The following is a 16,580-nucleotide window of genomic DNA, read 5'->3' on the forward strand; positions in this document are numbered from 1 at the left end:
TATATATTATTTTAAATGTGTACCCCTTCTTTGTATGCACCAAATACGGTTCTTAATTCTTTGTCACCTAGCCAATGTTGTGTTGTACCAAAGAAACGCGCCTAAATCAAATCTATTCAGTATATTTACAATATATATAACAGAAAATCATTAATAGAAGCAACAAACAATATAATGTCTACCTATTTCGATCACTTCTACATCCAAAAACACTCATGGTAACAAAATAGTATCTAAAAGCTAATTTCGTTTTTCTGCACACAAATAGAAAGAAAGGAATAAGAGTGTTGGTTGAAAATGTACAACCCAGAAGACAGGAAAGAACTAAAGCAGAAAAAAAATGATGCATTATAACAAAAAAATAACCAGGAATTAAATTACCTTTTGATGACTATAGTCTTCTCTTCTTAGAACATGTAGGGTAGAGATAGCAAAGAATTAACAAAATATTAAAATGATTTAGAAATTTTTTTATATGTGCTTTATGAATAATTTTTCAAATATAACAACAAAAATATAAACTTGATCTAGGGATTAATTTTTTATATTTATTCTTTAATAGTTCTTCTAATATACCAACAAACAAAAAAGTGGATTAAATATATGAATTATTTTTCACTTATAAAATAAAATTTTATATTTTATTAAATTAAGATCACATTTGAAAAGTCAAAAAGTCCTTTCTTAAGATTATTTTATAAAAAAAATTGAATTTTATGAGAATCAAAATTATAATTTAGTCTAGAGAAAACATATAGTTATAATAATGGTATAAGACTTACGAATTAAGAAAATGAAGTTGAATCAAAATTGTCATCAGTGATAAAAACGTTGACTCGTTGATTTGTGTGTATATAGGGAATATGATCCGGTATAATTGGGGGGACATTGATGCATACATTCATTTTATTGTGAATCACAGTTGGCACTAACTGGAATCAAGAGGTATGTAATTAAATCAATACCATACTATTATATTGATATATTAATACTCTTGTACCGTTGTTGGTTTAAAAATTGGTTTCCAATGTATACTCATCTACAGACTATGTAACCACTGAAATAATTCATCCACTTATATTGACTAAAATCACCTATCATATGAACTATTATTAGGTGATATCTTTATAGCATGCGGTACACTAATATTGAATGTGTCGTTGGCATACAATTTTTTTAGTATTCACTGACATACATATTGAATTTTTATGGCTCTTGGCCCAAATATCTGTGGAATACTGTAATGAGTATAATTGGACTATACTAAAAATATTAAACCACTGAAGCATTGAATTTTGTCACTTTGTATTACTTGAGTCACATCTTTTTAATGTTTTTGGATGAGTACTACAAATTATATGTACCTACTCATTTATAAATGCTTGTAATTAATCACACAAAAATGTGTGTAATTATTAATTAATAACATCTATTAAGGTTGTATTTTTTTTTCCAAAATTACACCCATTGAATGTCATAAAAAAAGAGAAAGAAAGTGAAATGAAACACTTTTCAAATAACGTAAAAAGCACCAATCATAGTGTTAGAGATAGAAACCACCATAATGAGTGGTTTTGAGTCTAGCACATAGTATTGCGAAAACCAAGACAATAAATAATTGTATTTATATCAATAACCCTTCCAACCATTCCATTCACCCAAAACTTGATAAAAAGTAGTAGAGTTTTCAATCCTTGATAATTTTGCCGAAGGATAACAGCCATTGCCTGCATGAAGTTAACATATTTTCTAATCAGGTACAAACAATCAAATAGGAAACATCTTAAGTACTCTAGTTTGTATATGTTTTATTTATTTATTTTTTTTGTTCATACAATATATATTCTTTCATGTTAAATCCAGCAACCACACTAACGATTTAAATCTGTTGATAGTATGGGAAAAAAAGCAAATAACAAAGAGCAAAGTAAATGTGGCCAAGCCTGCAACTGTGTTTCCTTTGATTAAAGTAAACAGTAAGAGCTCAAACTAATCTTTAGTTCTATAAAATATCTGAAAATTTTGGATACTGCTTAATATTTCAGTTTATATCTATTTTTTATTTGAAATACTTGTATTTTGAACTTCTTAGTAAAATATCTCTTTTAATTTATGTTTATTTCTTCTTCATGCATAGTAGTTATAATATGTCATATATGAATAATTTAGTTATGTAACATATATATTATATTTTTCAGATAATTTAAAAGAATTGTGCAGAAAAAGATTGGGAAAAGAACTCAGCTCTTATAGTGATGAAATTACCAAACAATAGGAAACAAGAAATATGTTGAAGTTGAAGGAAAATTGGAGAGACAATTTCACTATGATGATTAGAATTTAGCACTCAAGTTCATCAAATACTTAACAAATACCTATGAATGATGTGACGGGATGATAGACCACAAATTCAGCTTTTAGCCTTCAACTCCATGAACATCGAATCAAGCAGTTGCAGCTTGCCACTTGCTTTTATATCAACATCAATAAATCCAGCCTCATCAAGGCAAACAAAAAGTCAAGTTTTCACTCTTTGATCAACAATAGAAGGATGAATATAACACTGTCAACGGATAAAAGCAAGAAACGACCTTGTTCAGAAAATATGTAAAAACTTTAAATTTGGAATTAAACTTGAGAAAAAATACAGGAACACAACTCAACTAAAAAAATAAATGTCTTCAATTTGTTCTAATGTTCAATTAGAAACCACGGGATCCAACCTTTTTGTTTGGCCGGAGTATCAATATACTGAACACACTCCAACTCCCTCCCAAATAATCTTTCACTGGATCTGATCACGCCATTTGATCGTTCATCCTCGGCGCCTCTATCAACGACGATCGATAGATCTAATTTGTCCACCCAAATGCTGAGCGTGCTCCTACTTCCTTCCTGGCACCTCTTTCCAACTCCGCAGATTTTTATCATAATCTCTGGAAGGATTTGATGGTTCACAACTACAGGAGATGATTATATCACAAATGAAAAAAGAGAATAAAAGCGAGGAGATGAGTGGGGTTTTAAAGAGAGAGAGAAAAAAAAGGAAAGGGCACCATAAATAAAGAAAGAGAAGAAAAGGGAGAAGATGAGCGTAATAGAAGAACTCTTAAAGTGACTTTTTTTTAGAATAAAAAAAAACTCAACAAAAGAAAAAAATTTCACGTCGGACATGAATCCAATGAAATATCATTATTAATAGATATGATAAAAAAAATTCAAATTGGTTGCTTAAATTGGTTATTATATTAATGACCGATTTTTTTATTCCATAAAATCCGTTAGTATTCTAAATTTTTTTTTTGTAGGGCACGATGCTTCTTCTTGTGCAGGCTTCAGGCACTTTACTCTCATCCTTAAAAAAATTTTAGTTAAAAATAATGTAATTGTAAATATTTTATAGTATACATTAAATTTACGTTTAAAGTGTCCAATGCTTTAATTTTTTTATTTTATATTTAATTATAATTATTAAAAATATCAATATGTAGTTATAAAATTCTTAGAAGCAATCTGTTACTAAATATATTTGAAGACATCCAAAATAATTTCTCCTACTTTTGACTATCTATTTGCGTTGTAAAACATGGTAATAAATATATTTTTTTCATATACAAACTGCTTATTATCGCGCTTTTTATTTTCAATATGGAGGTAAGTTTGGTGTCTTGCCTCGTTATAGAGCACACAGGTGCTTGATCTGCATGTGGTGATAGTGGAACACAATTCGGACCGAGGGTGTTGTGGTAGAAGAATTCGGATGGTCCGATTAGGGAGAGCAACTCGGACCGTCTGATTTGTGCTGTAAAGGCCACGTGGCACAATGTGGTTCACCCCATGGACGGTGCCCCTTATACCAACATGCTAGACCATGCTCACTCCCTCCGAGTCCCTTTTAAAAACCCCACAACCATACCTTTCCTCTTTTCTTCTTCTTCTTCAACCTCCAAAACACCATTGTTGTTCATGCAAGTTGGAAGAAAAAATCCATAATGCCAAGGAAACATAATATAAAGATGTTGATCGTCCTGAACTTCATATTATACATTATCTCAGCCACCCTAATTATGTAAGTTAATTTTAAATTTTTTTATGGTTCAAATTTATTATTATTATTATTATTATTATTATTATTATTATTATTATTATTATTATTATTAAAAATTTAGACATATATATTCAATGAACACACAGATTATTATATGTTATAGAGTTAATGTTATTATGGTTAGAAAGTGGTTATAGAGTTAATGTTATTATGGTTAGAAAGTGGATTTAGGGACATATATAGATTAAGATTGTGATTATTAAAAATAATATATGGGTTAGAATTTTTTGTAATAATTTTAGAAATTATAATTATTTATTACATATAAGTTGAATAATTTTTGGAAATGGTTTGGGAAATTTTAGCGTAAATTAGGCAGAATTTGTAGTAATATATTTTTGTTTGTTGCTTGATGTTTAATTGAGATGGATTTGTTGGTGTATCTGAGTGCATTATAACTTAAACCGGACCAGACCGGTCAATTTGATTAAAAATGGATGAACCGGACCGAAAATCGGTCTAGTTCGATTATGTCACCCAATAAGTCAATGAACCGGTCAAATTCGGTCAGACCGGTTCGACCGAACTGCCTAAGTTTCAAAATTTTTCAAAATGTGGAAGATGGGGTTCGAACCCCCCTCTTGAAGGAGAAAAATGATATTCACAACCACCAGACTGTTAAACTTGTTATTAATATATATGCAAATTAATATATATGTAAAATTATATATCATAGCTTTGCGATTTGTATTATTATGTCTTGGTTAGTTAATTGTGGAAATTATTTAAATTAAATATCATGGATAGTTATTATCTTTTAGTAGTAAATTAGTCATTGTTAATGATTTGACTAATAACCTGATATGTTTTCGTAGAGTTTACGGTATCTGACATGTGATCACCCACTCCCTCCAGATCGGTACAATGATAGGGTTGAGGAGCATTTTTATTGGTTTCTTGCATGTTTCCCAAATTGGAGTAGTTCAATGTCAAAAAGCACTTGTAAATGCACTAGTCGAAAGGTGGCACCCAGACACACATACCTTTCACCTTCCTGTTGGTGAATGTGCTGTGACACTAGAAGATGTTGCTCTTATCCTTGGTCTTCCAACAGATGGTCTTCCAGTCACAGGGATGACTATGAGTAGTTTTGAAGCCTTAGAGGTGGCGTGTTTGCAGCAATTTAGGGTTGCACCGAGGAAGTCGGACTGTAGAGCAAGCTGCATAAAACTGACCTGGCTTCAAGATCTTAAAAAAACAATACAGTTGGTTGACAAAACTAGCATGCAGAGGTACGTGAAGTGCCACATTATGCTATTATTTGGTACAGTCTTGTTTGGTGATAAGTCTGGGGCATCTGTGCACTGGAAGTTCTTGCCTTTGCTTCGTGATTTTGGTAGTATCAGACAGTACAGTTGGGGATCTGCATGTCTGGCACACCTGTACAGGTCATTATGCAGGGCATCTCGTTTTGACTGCAAGAAAATCGATGGTCCGCTAACGCTTTTGCTAACCTGGGCTTGGATCCATCTCCCATATCTAGCTCCAGTTCCTCGGGAACCCCATAGTTTTCCACTTGCAAACAGGTAACCATTATCTTACAGTTACATCCTATATTCATATGTATAAAGAAATTGTGTTAATGAATTAAGTCATATTAGGTGGCGTAACTGGGAGCGTGGAGACCGACGCTTTAGGTACCTTACTCTAGAGCATTTTAGAAAAAACTTGGATTATCTCCAGGAAGGCCAGGTGTGTGGTTATTAAAAAAGTATTTGATTCGATTTAGTGTTAATGTTATCTGGGTTGTAATAATCTGTTTTCTTTATTTATCACAGTTTGTATGGCTTGCTTATGCTGTGGATCGCATTGATCCGGATATAATTCCTACAGATATCTACATGCACTCGGTTATGTGGAGCACCACAGTGCCTCTAGTGTCTTTTGAAATCATTGAGTGGCATGCAACCGATAGGTTTATGAGACAGTTTGGTTTCGTTCAGAGAGTTCCGCACCAAGAACGGAATTTTGACAAGACGCACAGAATGGTCCTGACTGGTCCTAAGAATCTTAACTGGGCAATGGCCACGACTCATTCGTTTTGGGTGATGCAGTGGACAAACAGGTATAACCATATTCTTACTGAGCTTCCCATGCCTCCACAGCATCCATTGGATATTTACATGTACTGGTACCATGTAAGATATGGCAACCACCTGAATCTGTCAGATCGTGTGGGTCAAGAGAATGATTAGGGTAATCAAGTCATGCTGATGACAATGGACGAAGATGAAGAATCGAATAATGATGCTTCCGGTGGTGGTGAGGGTGCATGTCTTATTATTGCTTTAATCTTTAACCAATTGATTATATTATATTCATTTACGGTTGATTTGCTTATATTATATGCATGCTGGGTCATTTGATTATATTAAACTCATATGTGGTTGATTTTCTTCTTTTATACACTTGCTGCTTTGTTTGATCCGCCACAATCTTAAGGTTGATCCGCCACGTCGTAGCGCTAATCGATACACTCCATCCGTGTTCAAAAGGATCACCAAGAAATGCAAGGATCTTGTGGACGACATAAAGTGGGCAAGGAGAAAGTAGATTTTGTGTATTTAGTATTATTACAGTGTACTTCATCGAACACTTTTCCATGTATTGTTTAAATGTTCTATGGATTGTTACAATGCATATTATGGAGTATTTGTCTATCGAACATGGCATATAGTAGTTTGATATCAGTTACGATGTTTCAAGTAACATACTGTGTAGCTTGGATAAGTTATACAGGGTAGAAATATATCATACACTACTTGGATTTAACACGAAATACATAAATCTACTGAGCATCATTGCCGGCATTTGCACCAGTTGCCTGAACGGCATCTACTACGACTGTGTCCCTCAGCCCCATATTGCCTACATATCCTAGGACGACGTAACATTTGTATATCCATCTCGTTCAAGAAGCGCGTCATCCTTGGACGACCTTTGGTAACTCATCTCAGGTACAAATTTGGTACGAACCGAGGCCCGTTGTAAGCAGGCCATGTAGTAGGATTCCCCAGTGGCCTAAACCTAGCTCGGTAAACCTGTTGGACTTGATCCATCTTATACACCTCATGAACATAAACATACTAATCTAATCGTTGATTTGCACAACATGCAAACACATGCCTACAAGAAAATTTGGTCCATTTGGAACTCACCGCAGTCACATCATTGTCAACAGATGTCGACAACATACTCCACTCTACTTGGCATCTCACGCACTTCAAAGACCTCATTCTACCTGTCGAAGCAATTTACCTGGATGTTTCCTAATGCAAGTTGATTTGCATGCAACTTAGAGGTCACAAGCTCAGAAAAAACATGGCCGACAGTAATCTGAGCCTCTGCCTCGACTCTTTTTCGAGTGAACAACTCATTGAGTCTGTAGAAAGTTACTTTCATAAGTGCAGTGGTGGGGAGATTGCGCGCACCCTTCAATACTGAGTTGATGCATTCCACGAGGTTTGTAGTCATATGACCCCATCAGTAACCACTGTCAAATGCCAATGCATACAGTTCCCGAGAAATTCGATTTAGCCAGGTTGTGTAAGCCTCACCCCGTTCTTGTAAACGTTGGTAATGCAACTCGTACTCGCGGATTGTCTTCGAATATCCTGCGCAACAAGAAAGGACAAATTACAAAAAAAAACCATTAACATTACCAACTTATTAATAATGACCCTCAAATTACAACAAGGTTACCTATATTGACGACAAGTTTTTGTAGGTACGGTGCCTTGAACTTCCTCAAAAAATTCGACTCTATATGCCTGATGAAAAACATGTGGAAAGCTTTGGGAGGCTACCAACCTCCGTTACTGCGGGCCACAGCTGCATTGATGGATTCGTGTCGGTCAAAGATCAGTCCTACACCATCCTGAGTCACTACATGCTGTCGTAGGTTACTCAGAATAAAGTACCATGCATCAGAAGTCTCTCCCTCCACAATACCAAATGCAATTGGGACGATATTGTTGTTTTCATCTTGTGAAACTGCAACCAATGGACAACCCTTGAACTTCCTCAAAAAATTTGACTCTATATGCCTGATGCAAAATATGTGAAAAGCTCTGGGAGGCGACCAAGCTCCGTTACTATGGGCCACAGTTGCATTGATGGATTCGTGTTGGTCAGAGATCAATCCTACGCCATCTCGAGTCATTACATGCTGTCGTAGGTTACTCAGAATGAAGTACCACGCATCAAAAGTCTCTCCCTCCACAATACCAAATGCAATTGGGATGATATTGTTGTTTCCATCTTGTAAAACTGCAACCAATGGACAACCCTTGTACTTTCCATACAAGTGAGTCCCATCTACTTGGACAACTGGTTTACAATGTCTAAATGCTCTAATACAGGGGGTAATAACTCCAAAAGACTCGATGCAATACCCGGATATCCGTAACCAAGTCATCGCCTTGATAGGCAAGCATAGTCTCAAAATTGACAACTGCTGATGGCTCCTTATGACACATGGCCTTAAACCATATAGGCAAAGCTTTGTACGATGCTTCCCAACCTGCAAATATTTTTTCACTGACTTTTGCTTAGCCAACCATGCTTTTCGATAGCTGACGGTGTAATTGAACTTGGACTGCACTTCCGCAATAATTGATTTCACCATTATCGAGGGATCAGCCTCAACCAACGGCTTTATTGCTTCTGCAATTGTGTTCGAATCAAGCTTCGAATGATCTTGAGAAATGGTTGCTCTGGTACAAGTGTGACTACCATTATACCTCCTTATAACCCAACAGTACTTCCTGCTCATCAAGCTAACCATAATAAGCCAATCACAACCTGACCCATACTGCGTACACTTGGCATAAAATGTCAGCGGCTCCGACTCATACACCCGGTAGTCTACACCTCTTCGGATAGTGTAATCTTTCATCGCCCTAATAACAGCTTCCATAGAACTGAATTTCATACCCACGGCAAATTCACCGTCTGCGACAAAAGGAATTTCTGCCACGACGACAGTCGTAGCATAAATAGTTAATACACAAATATTTAATAAGTCCAATTAAAAGTAAATCAATCTCTACCTACATCAATCTTAAAATAATTAATAAACACTAATTAAAATTTTGAGCACATAAATAATTACTGATGAATAAACACTAATTATCATTTAACTTCATTAATAACTAACTACAAATAATATTATTAACTAAGCAAACACACCAACAAAATGCTAATTACGTATATTATCACATATCACGTAACTATTTGTTCACATCGATCAATATAAATTATTATAAAATTCTAATCCTTCGTGTATACCTATAGGCAACTACGTATCTGCATTCGTATACTCCAAAAACTCCGGAGCATGCATGGTTTTCAAGTCCAAATCTCGCATGAAAGACGACTCCTCAAACGGATGTTCGTTTGCGAGTGCATTTGCTACGTCAGCTACATTTGGTGCCACATTGCTGTCACCTTGGTCTTCGTCGCCATTAGGACCAACAACTTCGTAATTGCTTTCAAACTCTTCCTCACTGTCGCTGTTGTAATCTTCCCGTTCAATATTTCGATCGGCTTCAGACGGTTCGAATTCCACATACACCTCAATGAACGATATCTGACCACGACTTTCAATGTGCATTGAAAACATCTCTTGCATGCTCGCTTCATCTGTTACATATTTCGTCTGAAATTGCACGAATCCACCAAAAAAAGGTATGGGATACCTATATAAGATACATGATATTCTTTTAGACAACCCAGATTCTATCTTCTCACAAATCACACATTTTAGTTCCTCGAATGAGATTGTGAATGGAATAACAATATCTAATAGATTTTCACAAACAAATCTCACTCCTTCAACTGTTTCTAACAAAATCTGCTCGAAATAATATACTTTCAATAAGACTCTATCGTCCATTTTTCTCACTTATATGATTAAATTCACACTTTCAATATTTTTCTACGTTTGAAAGAAGAGAGAAATATAGATGAAGGTGCTTCGGAAAAAAAAGATGAACTGAGAAAACACTCGTATCATTACAATACAAGCTACCCACGCTTATATAACGGAAAAAACTTATTATACTCAACTCGGATCCATCGATTAGCGTACCATATTCAAAAAAATATTTTTTTATGGAAAATCAAAGGGTCCGTTTTCTAATTAGAAAAAAAAAAGAAACTAATTGAAGGATTCGATTAGTTTACCGTGAAATTCAAAATTTTTCCTTCCTCATATTTTGAACCCTCTGATTTGGTGTCTCAATTTTTTTTGCACACAACTTTTTCTCTCTGATTTCTTGCTCCATGATACAGTCAAAAATTGCCCCACATTCATGTAAAGCATCCCTTTAATCCATATCAATGCGTTACCCACATAGATAAAACATATCTAAATTAATGAGCTGCTTATTATCTTAGTTTAGCTGCCACATGCAAAAATTAAAGTTATCAGAAAAATATTTTTGTTAAATATAATACCCTAGTTACTCTAATAGATAATGGTTTGTTGGTATTTGAAAAAGGAAAAGAAAAGAAAAGAAAAAAAAGAAAAGATTTATTAGAAGCGACGTTGAACCTTCAAGAAAAGAAAATGACTTTTTTTTTTCTCTTTTGAAACGGTTTCCCAATATTTATTTATTTAGTTATTAAGATATTATATTATAATTTTTTTTGTGTTATTAAAATTCCTTTTTCCTACATGCCAGCCCGAAACAGCGAAAATAGGGTAATGAAAAGGGCATTCTGGTAATTTAAAGTAATCATGAGACGGATTTATAGCTCCGTAGTATCAACGCTACCGCACTTCACCGCAACGCAGCTCAGTTAGCTTAAGAAGAAAAAAGAGACCATTTTCTCAGCATTCAAGCACTCATCTTCCCGAGAAAATCTCAATCGTCTCTCATTTTCCATCATGTCGTGGCAGGCCTACGTCGATGAGCACCTTATCTGCGACATCGAGGGTAATCAGCTCACGTCTGCCGCCATCCTCGGCCAAGACGGCAGCGTTTGGGCTCAGAGCTCCAATTTCCCTCAGGTTTCTTTTTTTTTTCCCTCATTTAATCGTTCATCAAAGTTTGGATCGGCTCACTATTTTGCTCTAGTTAAAGATTGATTTTGTTGTTGTTGTTGATGATGGATGTTGCTTCCTTGGATAGTACACTCTCTTTCTTTCAATATTCAAGTTTCTTTATGCGATTTGTGAGATTGGATGATTGATCGTATTGGAATTTGGGGGGATTGTGTATCTTCCTTGTAAAGGTTCTAGATTTGCCGATTTCAGCTCGTTGCGGTTATAAATTGGGGTTACAGCGATTAATGTTGTTTTGGAGATTTGAGAGGTATCACCGTGCAAAAAGTTTCAAACTTGTGTAATGTTTTAAAGTTACGAAATCCTAGCTGAAAAAAGAATATTAATTTTGACTAGGGAGTTGAATTTTCTGCGACTGTTAATTAGTTATATACTAGAACTTGTTGCTATTATTAAAAGGCTTATGATTTTACATTTCTATTCGTTTTGATGTGTGATTGATTCACAACACACGTAGGATGGTGTAATGAATTTGTGTGCGAGCAGATCTGTTCCCACTAGTATTGATTTTTTATAGTGTGTTTTAATTTTTTTGGCAGTTCAAGCCCGAGGAAATCACTGCTATCATGAATGATTTTGCGGAGCCCGGATCACTTGCTCCTACTGGACTTTACCTCGGTGGAACAAAATATATGGTAATCCAAGGTGAGCCCGGAGCTGTCATCCGAGGGAAGAAGGTAAGGACTATTTCTAATATTCAATCTTTATTTTTGAATCTTGATTGTATAAATTCAGAAGATAATGTAATGATCTAGAATATATATATCCTACATTTTCTATGTGAATATAAATTTATGATATCTCTTACTATTCATTTTTGTAAATTGGTATCCGAATCATGCAATTGTAAATTGACTTGTATCATGTCATTTTAAGTGCTGCGATCTATGTTTAAAGGGCTGATTTGCACATTTTATAGTGAAGTAATATACCCATGTAAATTAGATAATATGTAACCGTGTGTTGCATATGATATTATGAGTTTTATGACATATATCTTCTTAGAGCATTGAGCATTCACTTGTATTTGGAATAACCCACATGAAGGAAAATCTAGTCCTTTTCCACGTGTCTGGTTTATATATTTCAATCAATTTATGGATGAGTATAGACAGATATACATGCAGGTCTTTCTCTTCTGCATATTTTCTTTTAACAATCTATAATACTTAAATGATTTGTCTGTTCTTCCAAACTTATGGATTCAATGGTGAAATTTAGTGAGACGTGGACACACTGGTTGTTTCTTGTTGAGTATCTTGTGTAGATTTTATGTGTCTTCATTTGTATGTTTGGCCTTGAACATTAGCATTTGCGCCTATTATCCAGGGTCCTGGTGGTGTTACTATTAAGAAGACCAATCAGGCATTGATCATTGGCATCTATGATGAACCAATGACCCCGGGTCAGTGCAACATGGTTGTTGAGAGGCTCGGTGACTATCTCATTGAGCAGGGTCTCTAATCCTCTCTTACTCTCTCTATCTCTTATGGTTCATAGCATATTTCATTGGCTTCTGTACAAGGTTTTTGCGTCGACCCGGAGTTGGAACTGGGAATGCTTGATTCTAGTATAATAATTTTACGGTTATGTTGCAGAAAAAAAAAATGAAAAAAAGTTTGGGGCTTGAGAAGTAATGACCATAATCTTTGTCGTTGTACTTTTTTTTAGTGGGGAACCTGTATACATTACAGTGGTTTTAATTTTTAATGCTATGGTATAATGATTGGCATATTTATATAAACTTTGCAGATTCTTATCTATTTGGCAGTAACCATGCATACTATCTATGGTATAATGACATATTTATATACTCACTCCCTTTCCTATTTCCTATTTTCCTACGGTATATTATCATTATGTTCCTTTTGATTTATTTTTTCTTAACTTTAATATTAAGAATTATTTTAAAAGAAAATAAAAAAGTGGAACCTTTAGAAGAATATCCCAAGGATATATTTTTATAGGAGAAGAAATGATTGGTTCAAGTACATAACCGCAATTATCAAAGTAGTACAGTCTATATTGCAATAATAATTCTATAAAATGGGTTCAGTGGAAAATTCCCTAGCTCATCATTTTGGGAAATTTGTAAGGAGACCATTATTGAAGTGCCGAGCAACGTTGACGATGGAGGACGGTATGGTGTCTCTCTATTGTCCATGTATAAGTTGAATTAGCCTTCGACCAAAAACAAGTTTAAGTAGCTAACCAAATTCACGAGTAACGACTTGTCATTTAATTAGTTTCTGCAACTTATGTCAATCAGGGGGGCAACTTTCTCTTTCTTTTTGTTTTTAAAGTTAATTTTGATGCAATATTAGATATATACATCAAAATTAAATTCAGTTTCATTAATTTTTTTTCTTTTTCTACCATTTATGTGATTAATGGTTGTAAAAGAAATGTCTGTCTAATTGTTTTCTTAAAAAGGACGTGTTTGACTAATCTACTGCCTGTTCTGTTCCTACCCTAGATTGTTCAAAGTGCACTAGCTGGAATAACTAATATGCTGTCTAACATCCCCCCAAAAATGCATAGATTATTATCTTATGTGGTTAGCTTGTATGTAACGCCACGAAAATATTATAATTTTTTTGAGCAAATATAAAATTTATGTTGAATGGCTAGTGACCTAGTGTACTGTAATCGGTTGAATGAACATATGTCTGGATTATGACTTTAACAATGAGTGCTTTGCATGATTAGTAAGTAGCATTCATCATGTTCACGAAAAGAATATAATACTATTAAAGTAGCCTTTCATCATCATAATTCCATTGTTTTTTGGGGGAATTTCCAACTCACGGGTTTATAGTAACCCTAACCGAGTGCTTTCCACAAGTGGGTTGGTCGGATCTAGAATTATTACATTCCAACTCAACTCATTCATCCTTAGCCACAAAAAAATGGTTATAATTTTAATTTGTAATCCATTAGTTTCTCATTCAAAACTTTATTCTTTTATTTTTTGGGGAATAGAAACAAAATATATTTCCAGATTCTACCATGTTTGAGTTGTTACTTGTTACCCCTTTAACTAAAGCAATACTTAATTACCCAGGAACGCAAATATGCAATTGAAGCAGCCGGACAAAAACATCAGCATTCCCTTAACTCTTAATGATCTCATCATATGTGCAATTACATACGAAGAGGAGTGAGTCACCTACAAGTTTTTGCCTATCACGGCTCACAAAATTAGGTTGAACTTAGAAACCCTCTTTCTTATTCTTATATAACAACCAGCAAAGGAGTTTACACTTTTATGATGTATTATAATAACAACTACCTCCCCTGCATGTCAAATGCAGCATACATCTATCACAACATGGCAAAATCATGCTATAATCAAGCTTTTCAGTACCGTTGAATATTCAATAGAATGGAGAGCGAAGTTACAAGAACAAAACCATAAATTAATGAAGAACTTCCTTTATGTGCTGTAGATGAAGTTGAAGACATTGCTGTTGTATTACCTGTCACAGTTTTGTTATTGCCTCTGCACACAGAGAAAACCCGAATGCCGCATTAGAATTTGAATAATAACTAGCAATTACATACATAATTTTCTGAGTGTTAGTAAGAAACAAGTATTTAACTTACCCAGCTCTCATGTAGATGCAGTTGTCATAGCCTGCAGAATTGAACACAAGTACTTGTTCATAACTTCAATGACAAAGGAAAAATAGACTATGCCAGACAATTTGACAAAGCACAGCTTTCGGCAAGATATATAATTTAATCAACCACGCTTTCATTCAACAACTCGCACATAAAGCATACCCATCTAGAAAGCACACTTCCTCAACTAAAATGATTTTCATGTTTATAAGCTTTTTTCAAAGCATACCTAGCTTGTTCAGAGTCAATCACAGTTAACATGAATAACTTGAACATCCAGGATTACTACCAAAACAGTTTCAACTACTAAAGTCCTCATTTTTTTTTCCAATTTGAGATCTTTCAATTAATTCGCAATCAATGGTTATGTATCAAATAGTTAATGAATAAACTAGCATGTGATAAGAGGAAAAGCAAATAAAAATAAAACCGATGATGAGTTGTAACGAACATACTTGGATCCTTATCAACTTTAACACCTGTCCCTCCAAAGCTACAGGCAACATCAGAAGCCCCATTTTGCTGGTAATAGCTATTAAAAGCGTACGAAGCATGCGAGACAAGGTTATCTGGCTCATAACAAGGTTGGCTAGGCTGAATAGCCGTACAATCCACATTGCCAGGACCACAAGCCCAATCTACAGCATTCTGCAAGTCCATTTGTGAGGCTTTACTTGAAGCAATGCACCATGTTGTCCCATTTGATCTGGTTATATTAGCTGAGGTAGTCATGTCAACAGCACCTCTTCCAGTGAAATCCAGGTTATACACACTTGTCTGGTCTGGATAAAATAATCCCCAGTTCCTTTCGGATTCTAAACCAGGCTTCCTGTTTTCATTGAACAATGAAAAAATGTAGACATCTAGTTCCTGCCCAGGCTTTGCAGGGGTGCCAGTGTTGTTGATAACATGCCTTATCAGATTAGCATTATATCTCTGTGCATTATCAGGAGTTGCAGCCGTCTCCTTAGGCGACCCTTTGGAAGGCCAACCTGTTTCAGTCACCATGATCTTAATCGTTCGGAAGTTTAGGGCCGTCAGCGCAAAGTAAATAGCATCAATCTGTGCATCAAACATACTTGTGTACAGCAAACCAGTGTTTGGATCAATAACTTCAGAGGATGCCTCAAATAGTGCATAGTCTAAAGGCACTTTCTTTGGGGAATCTCGGTAAGCATAATAAGGATACATATCAATCATAAACGGTGACTGGTTTTCAGCAAGAAATTCTAGCATTGGCTTTAGGAAATATGCATGGCTGCTATTAAAAGCTCCGGCCGAAGGTGGAAACGATCGGGACAGAACTCCCAGAGAATGGGTACTGGATACCCTTATCTTTTTGTGCAGCCCAACTTTCTTGAGTGCTGTAAGGACATTGGTCATGGCAGGCACTACAAACATAGAGGCGTTATTGGGACTTTCGGTGACTTCGGCACCTACAGTAATGTATGTGATCTTTGTGGCCGGATAGTAAGGAAGGATGCTGTTTCTGAGCCAAGTATCTGCATTAGACTGGAACTGGGAGAGTGAGAGCAAATCAGAATTGGGAACCCCTACCATAAGCTCAACAGGGGTGTTTGCAAAGGCCTTGAGGACCTGTATGTTGGAATCATAAATCCTGACATATTTTATCTTATGAAGCTGAACCAACTGAGCCACCTTATCAGGTGTAGGGAGGTCATCAGCATTTCTTCCATAGCAGATCCCAATAAAGCTCCCAGAGCAGCAATCTGACACAGATTTGCATCAACATTAAAAGGGAACACAGAAATGAGCAGA

The 16,580-nt window shown here is 35.3% G+C and overlaps 3 protein-coding genes across 3 annotated transcripts in view; 1 reads left to right on the forward strand and 2 right to left on the reverse strand.

The window, feature by feature from the left end:
* Positions 1-7,591: 7,591 nt before the first annotated feature.
* Positions 7,592-9,026, reverse strand: LOC107478630 (uncharacterized). The gene is made up of 2 exons (XM_016098766.1): positions 7,919-9,026; positions 7,592-7,722 (listed from the first exon to the last, which is right to left on the reverse strand). Exons 1-2 carry the CDS (start codon positions 9,024-9,026, stop codon positions 7,592-7,594), a joined length of 1,239 nt encoding a protein of 412 aa, XP_015954252.1.
* Positions 9,027-10,881: 1,855 nt separating this feature from the next.
* LOC107478568 (profilin-1) lies at positions 10,882-12,938 on the forward strand. The gene is made up of 3 exons (XM_016098702.3): positions 10,882-11,123; positions 11,717-11,854; positions 12,507-12,938. Exons 1-3 carry the CDS (start codon positions 11,001-11,003, stop codon positions 12,639-12,641), a joined length of 396 nt encoding a protein of 131 aa, XP_015954188.1. The 5' UTR covers positions 10,882-11,000; the 3' UTR covers positions 12,642-12,938.
* A 1,319-nt stretch (positions 12,939-14,257) lies between these two features.
* Positions 14,258-16,580, reverse strand: part of LOC107478569 (glucan endo-1,3-beta-glucosidase 13) — a 3,089-nt gene continuing 766 nt past the window's right edge. Inside the window, exons 2-4 of the mRNA XM_016098703.3 lie at positions 15,257-16,531; positions 14,784-14,814; positions 14,258-14,679 (exon numbers count right to left, since the gene is read on the reverse strand). Of these exons, the coding sequence (XP_015954189.1) occupies positions 14,538-14,679; positions 14,784-14,814; positions 15,257-16,531 (1,448 nt within the window). The 3' untranslated portion in view covers positions 14,258-14,537. The remainder of the gene's footprint in view (positions 14,680-14,783; positions 14,815-15,256; positions 16,532-16,580) is intronic.

The sequence above is a fragment of the Arachis duranensis genome, chromosome 3, assembly GCF_000817695.3.
Source record: "Arachis duranensis cultivar V14167 chromosome 3, aradu.V14167.gnm2.J7QH, whole genome shotgun sequence".
NCBI classification, from domain to species: Eukaryota; Viridiplantae; Streptophyta; class Magnoliopsida; order Fabales; family Fabaceae; genus Arachis; species Arachis duranensis.

What these genes read in the sequence shown, in the direction of transcription:
- LOC107478630 (XM_016098766.1), bottom strand. Translation starts at nt 9,026, where the DNA reads ATGGAAGCTGTTATTAGGGCGATGAAAGATTACACTATCCGAAGAGGT. An exon ending in TGTGGCCCGCAGTAACGGAG is followed by an intron (nt 7,723 to 7,918) that starts GTTGGTAGCCTC and finishes CTTGTTGCGCAG; the next exon opens with GATATTCGAAGACAATCCGC.
- LOC107478568 (XM_016098702.3), top strand. Translation starts at nt 11,001, where the DNA reads ATGTCGTGGCAGGCCTACGTCGATGAGCACCTTATCTGCGACATCGAG. An exon ending in AGAGCTCCAATTTCCCTCAG is followed by an intron (nt 11,124 to 11,716) that starts GTTTCTTTTTTT and finishes TTTTTTTGGCAG; the next exon opens with TTCAAGCCCGAGGAAATCAC. An exon ending in CTGTCATCCGAGGGAAGAAG is followed by an intron (nt 11,855 to 12,506) that starts GTAAGGACTATT and finishes CCTATTATCCAG; the next exon opens with GGTCCTGGTGGTGTTACTAT.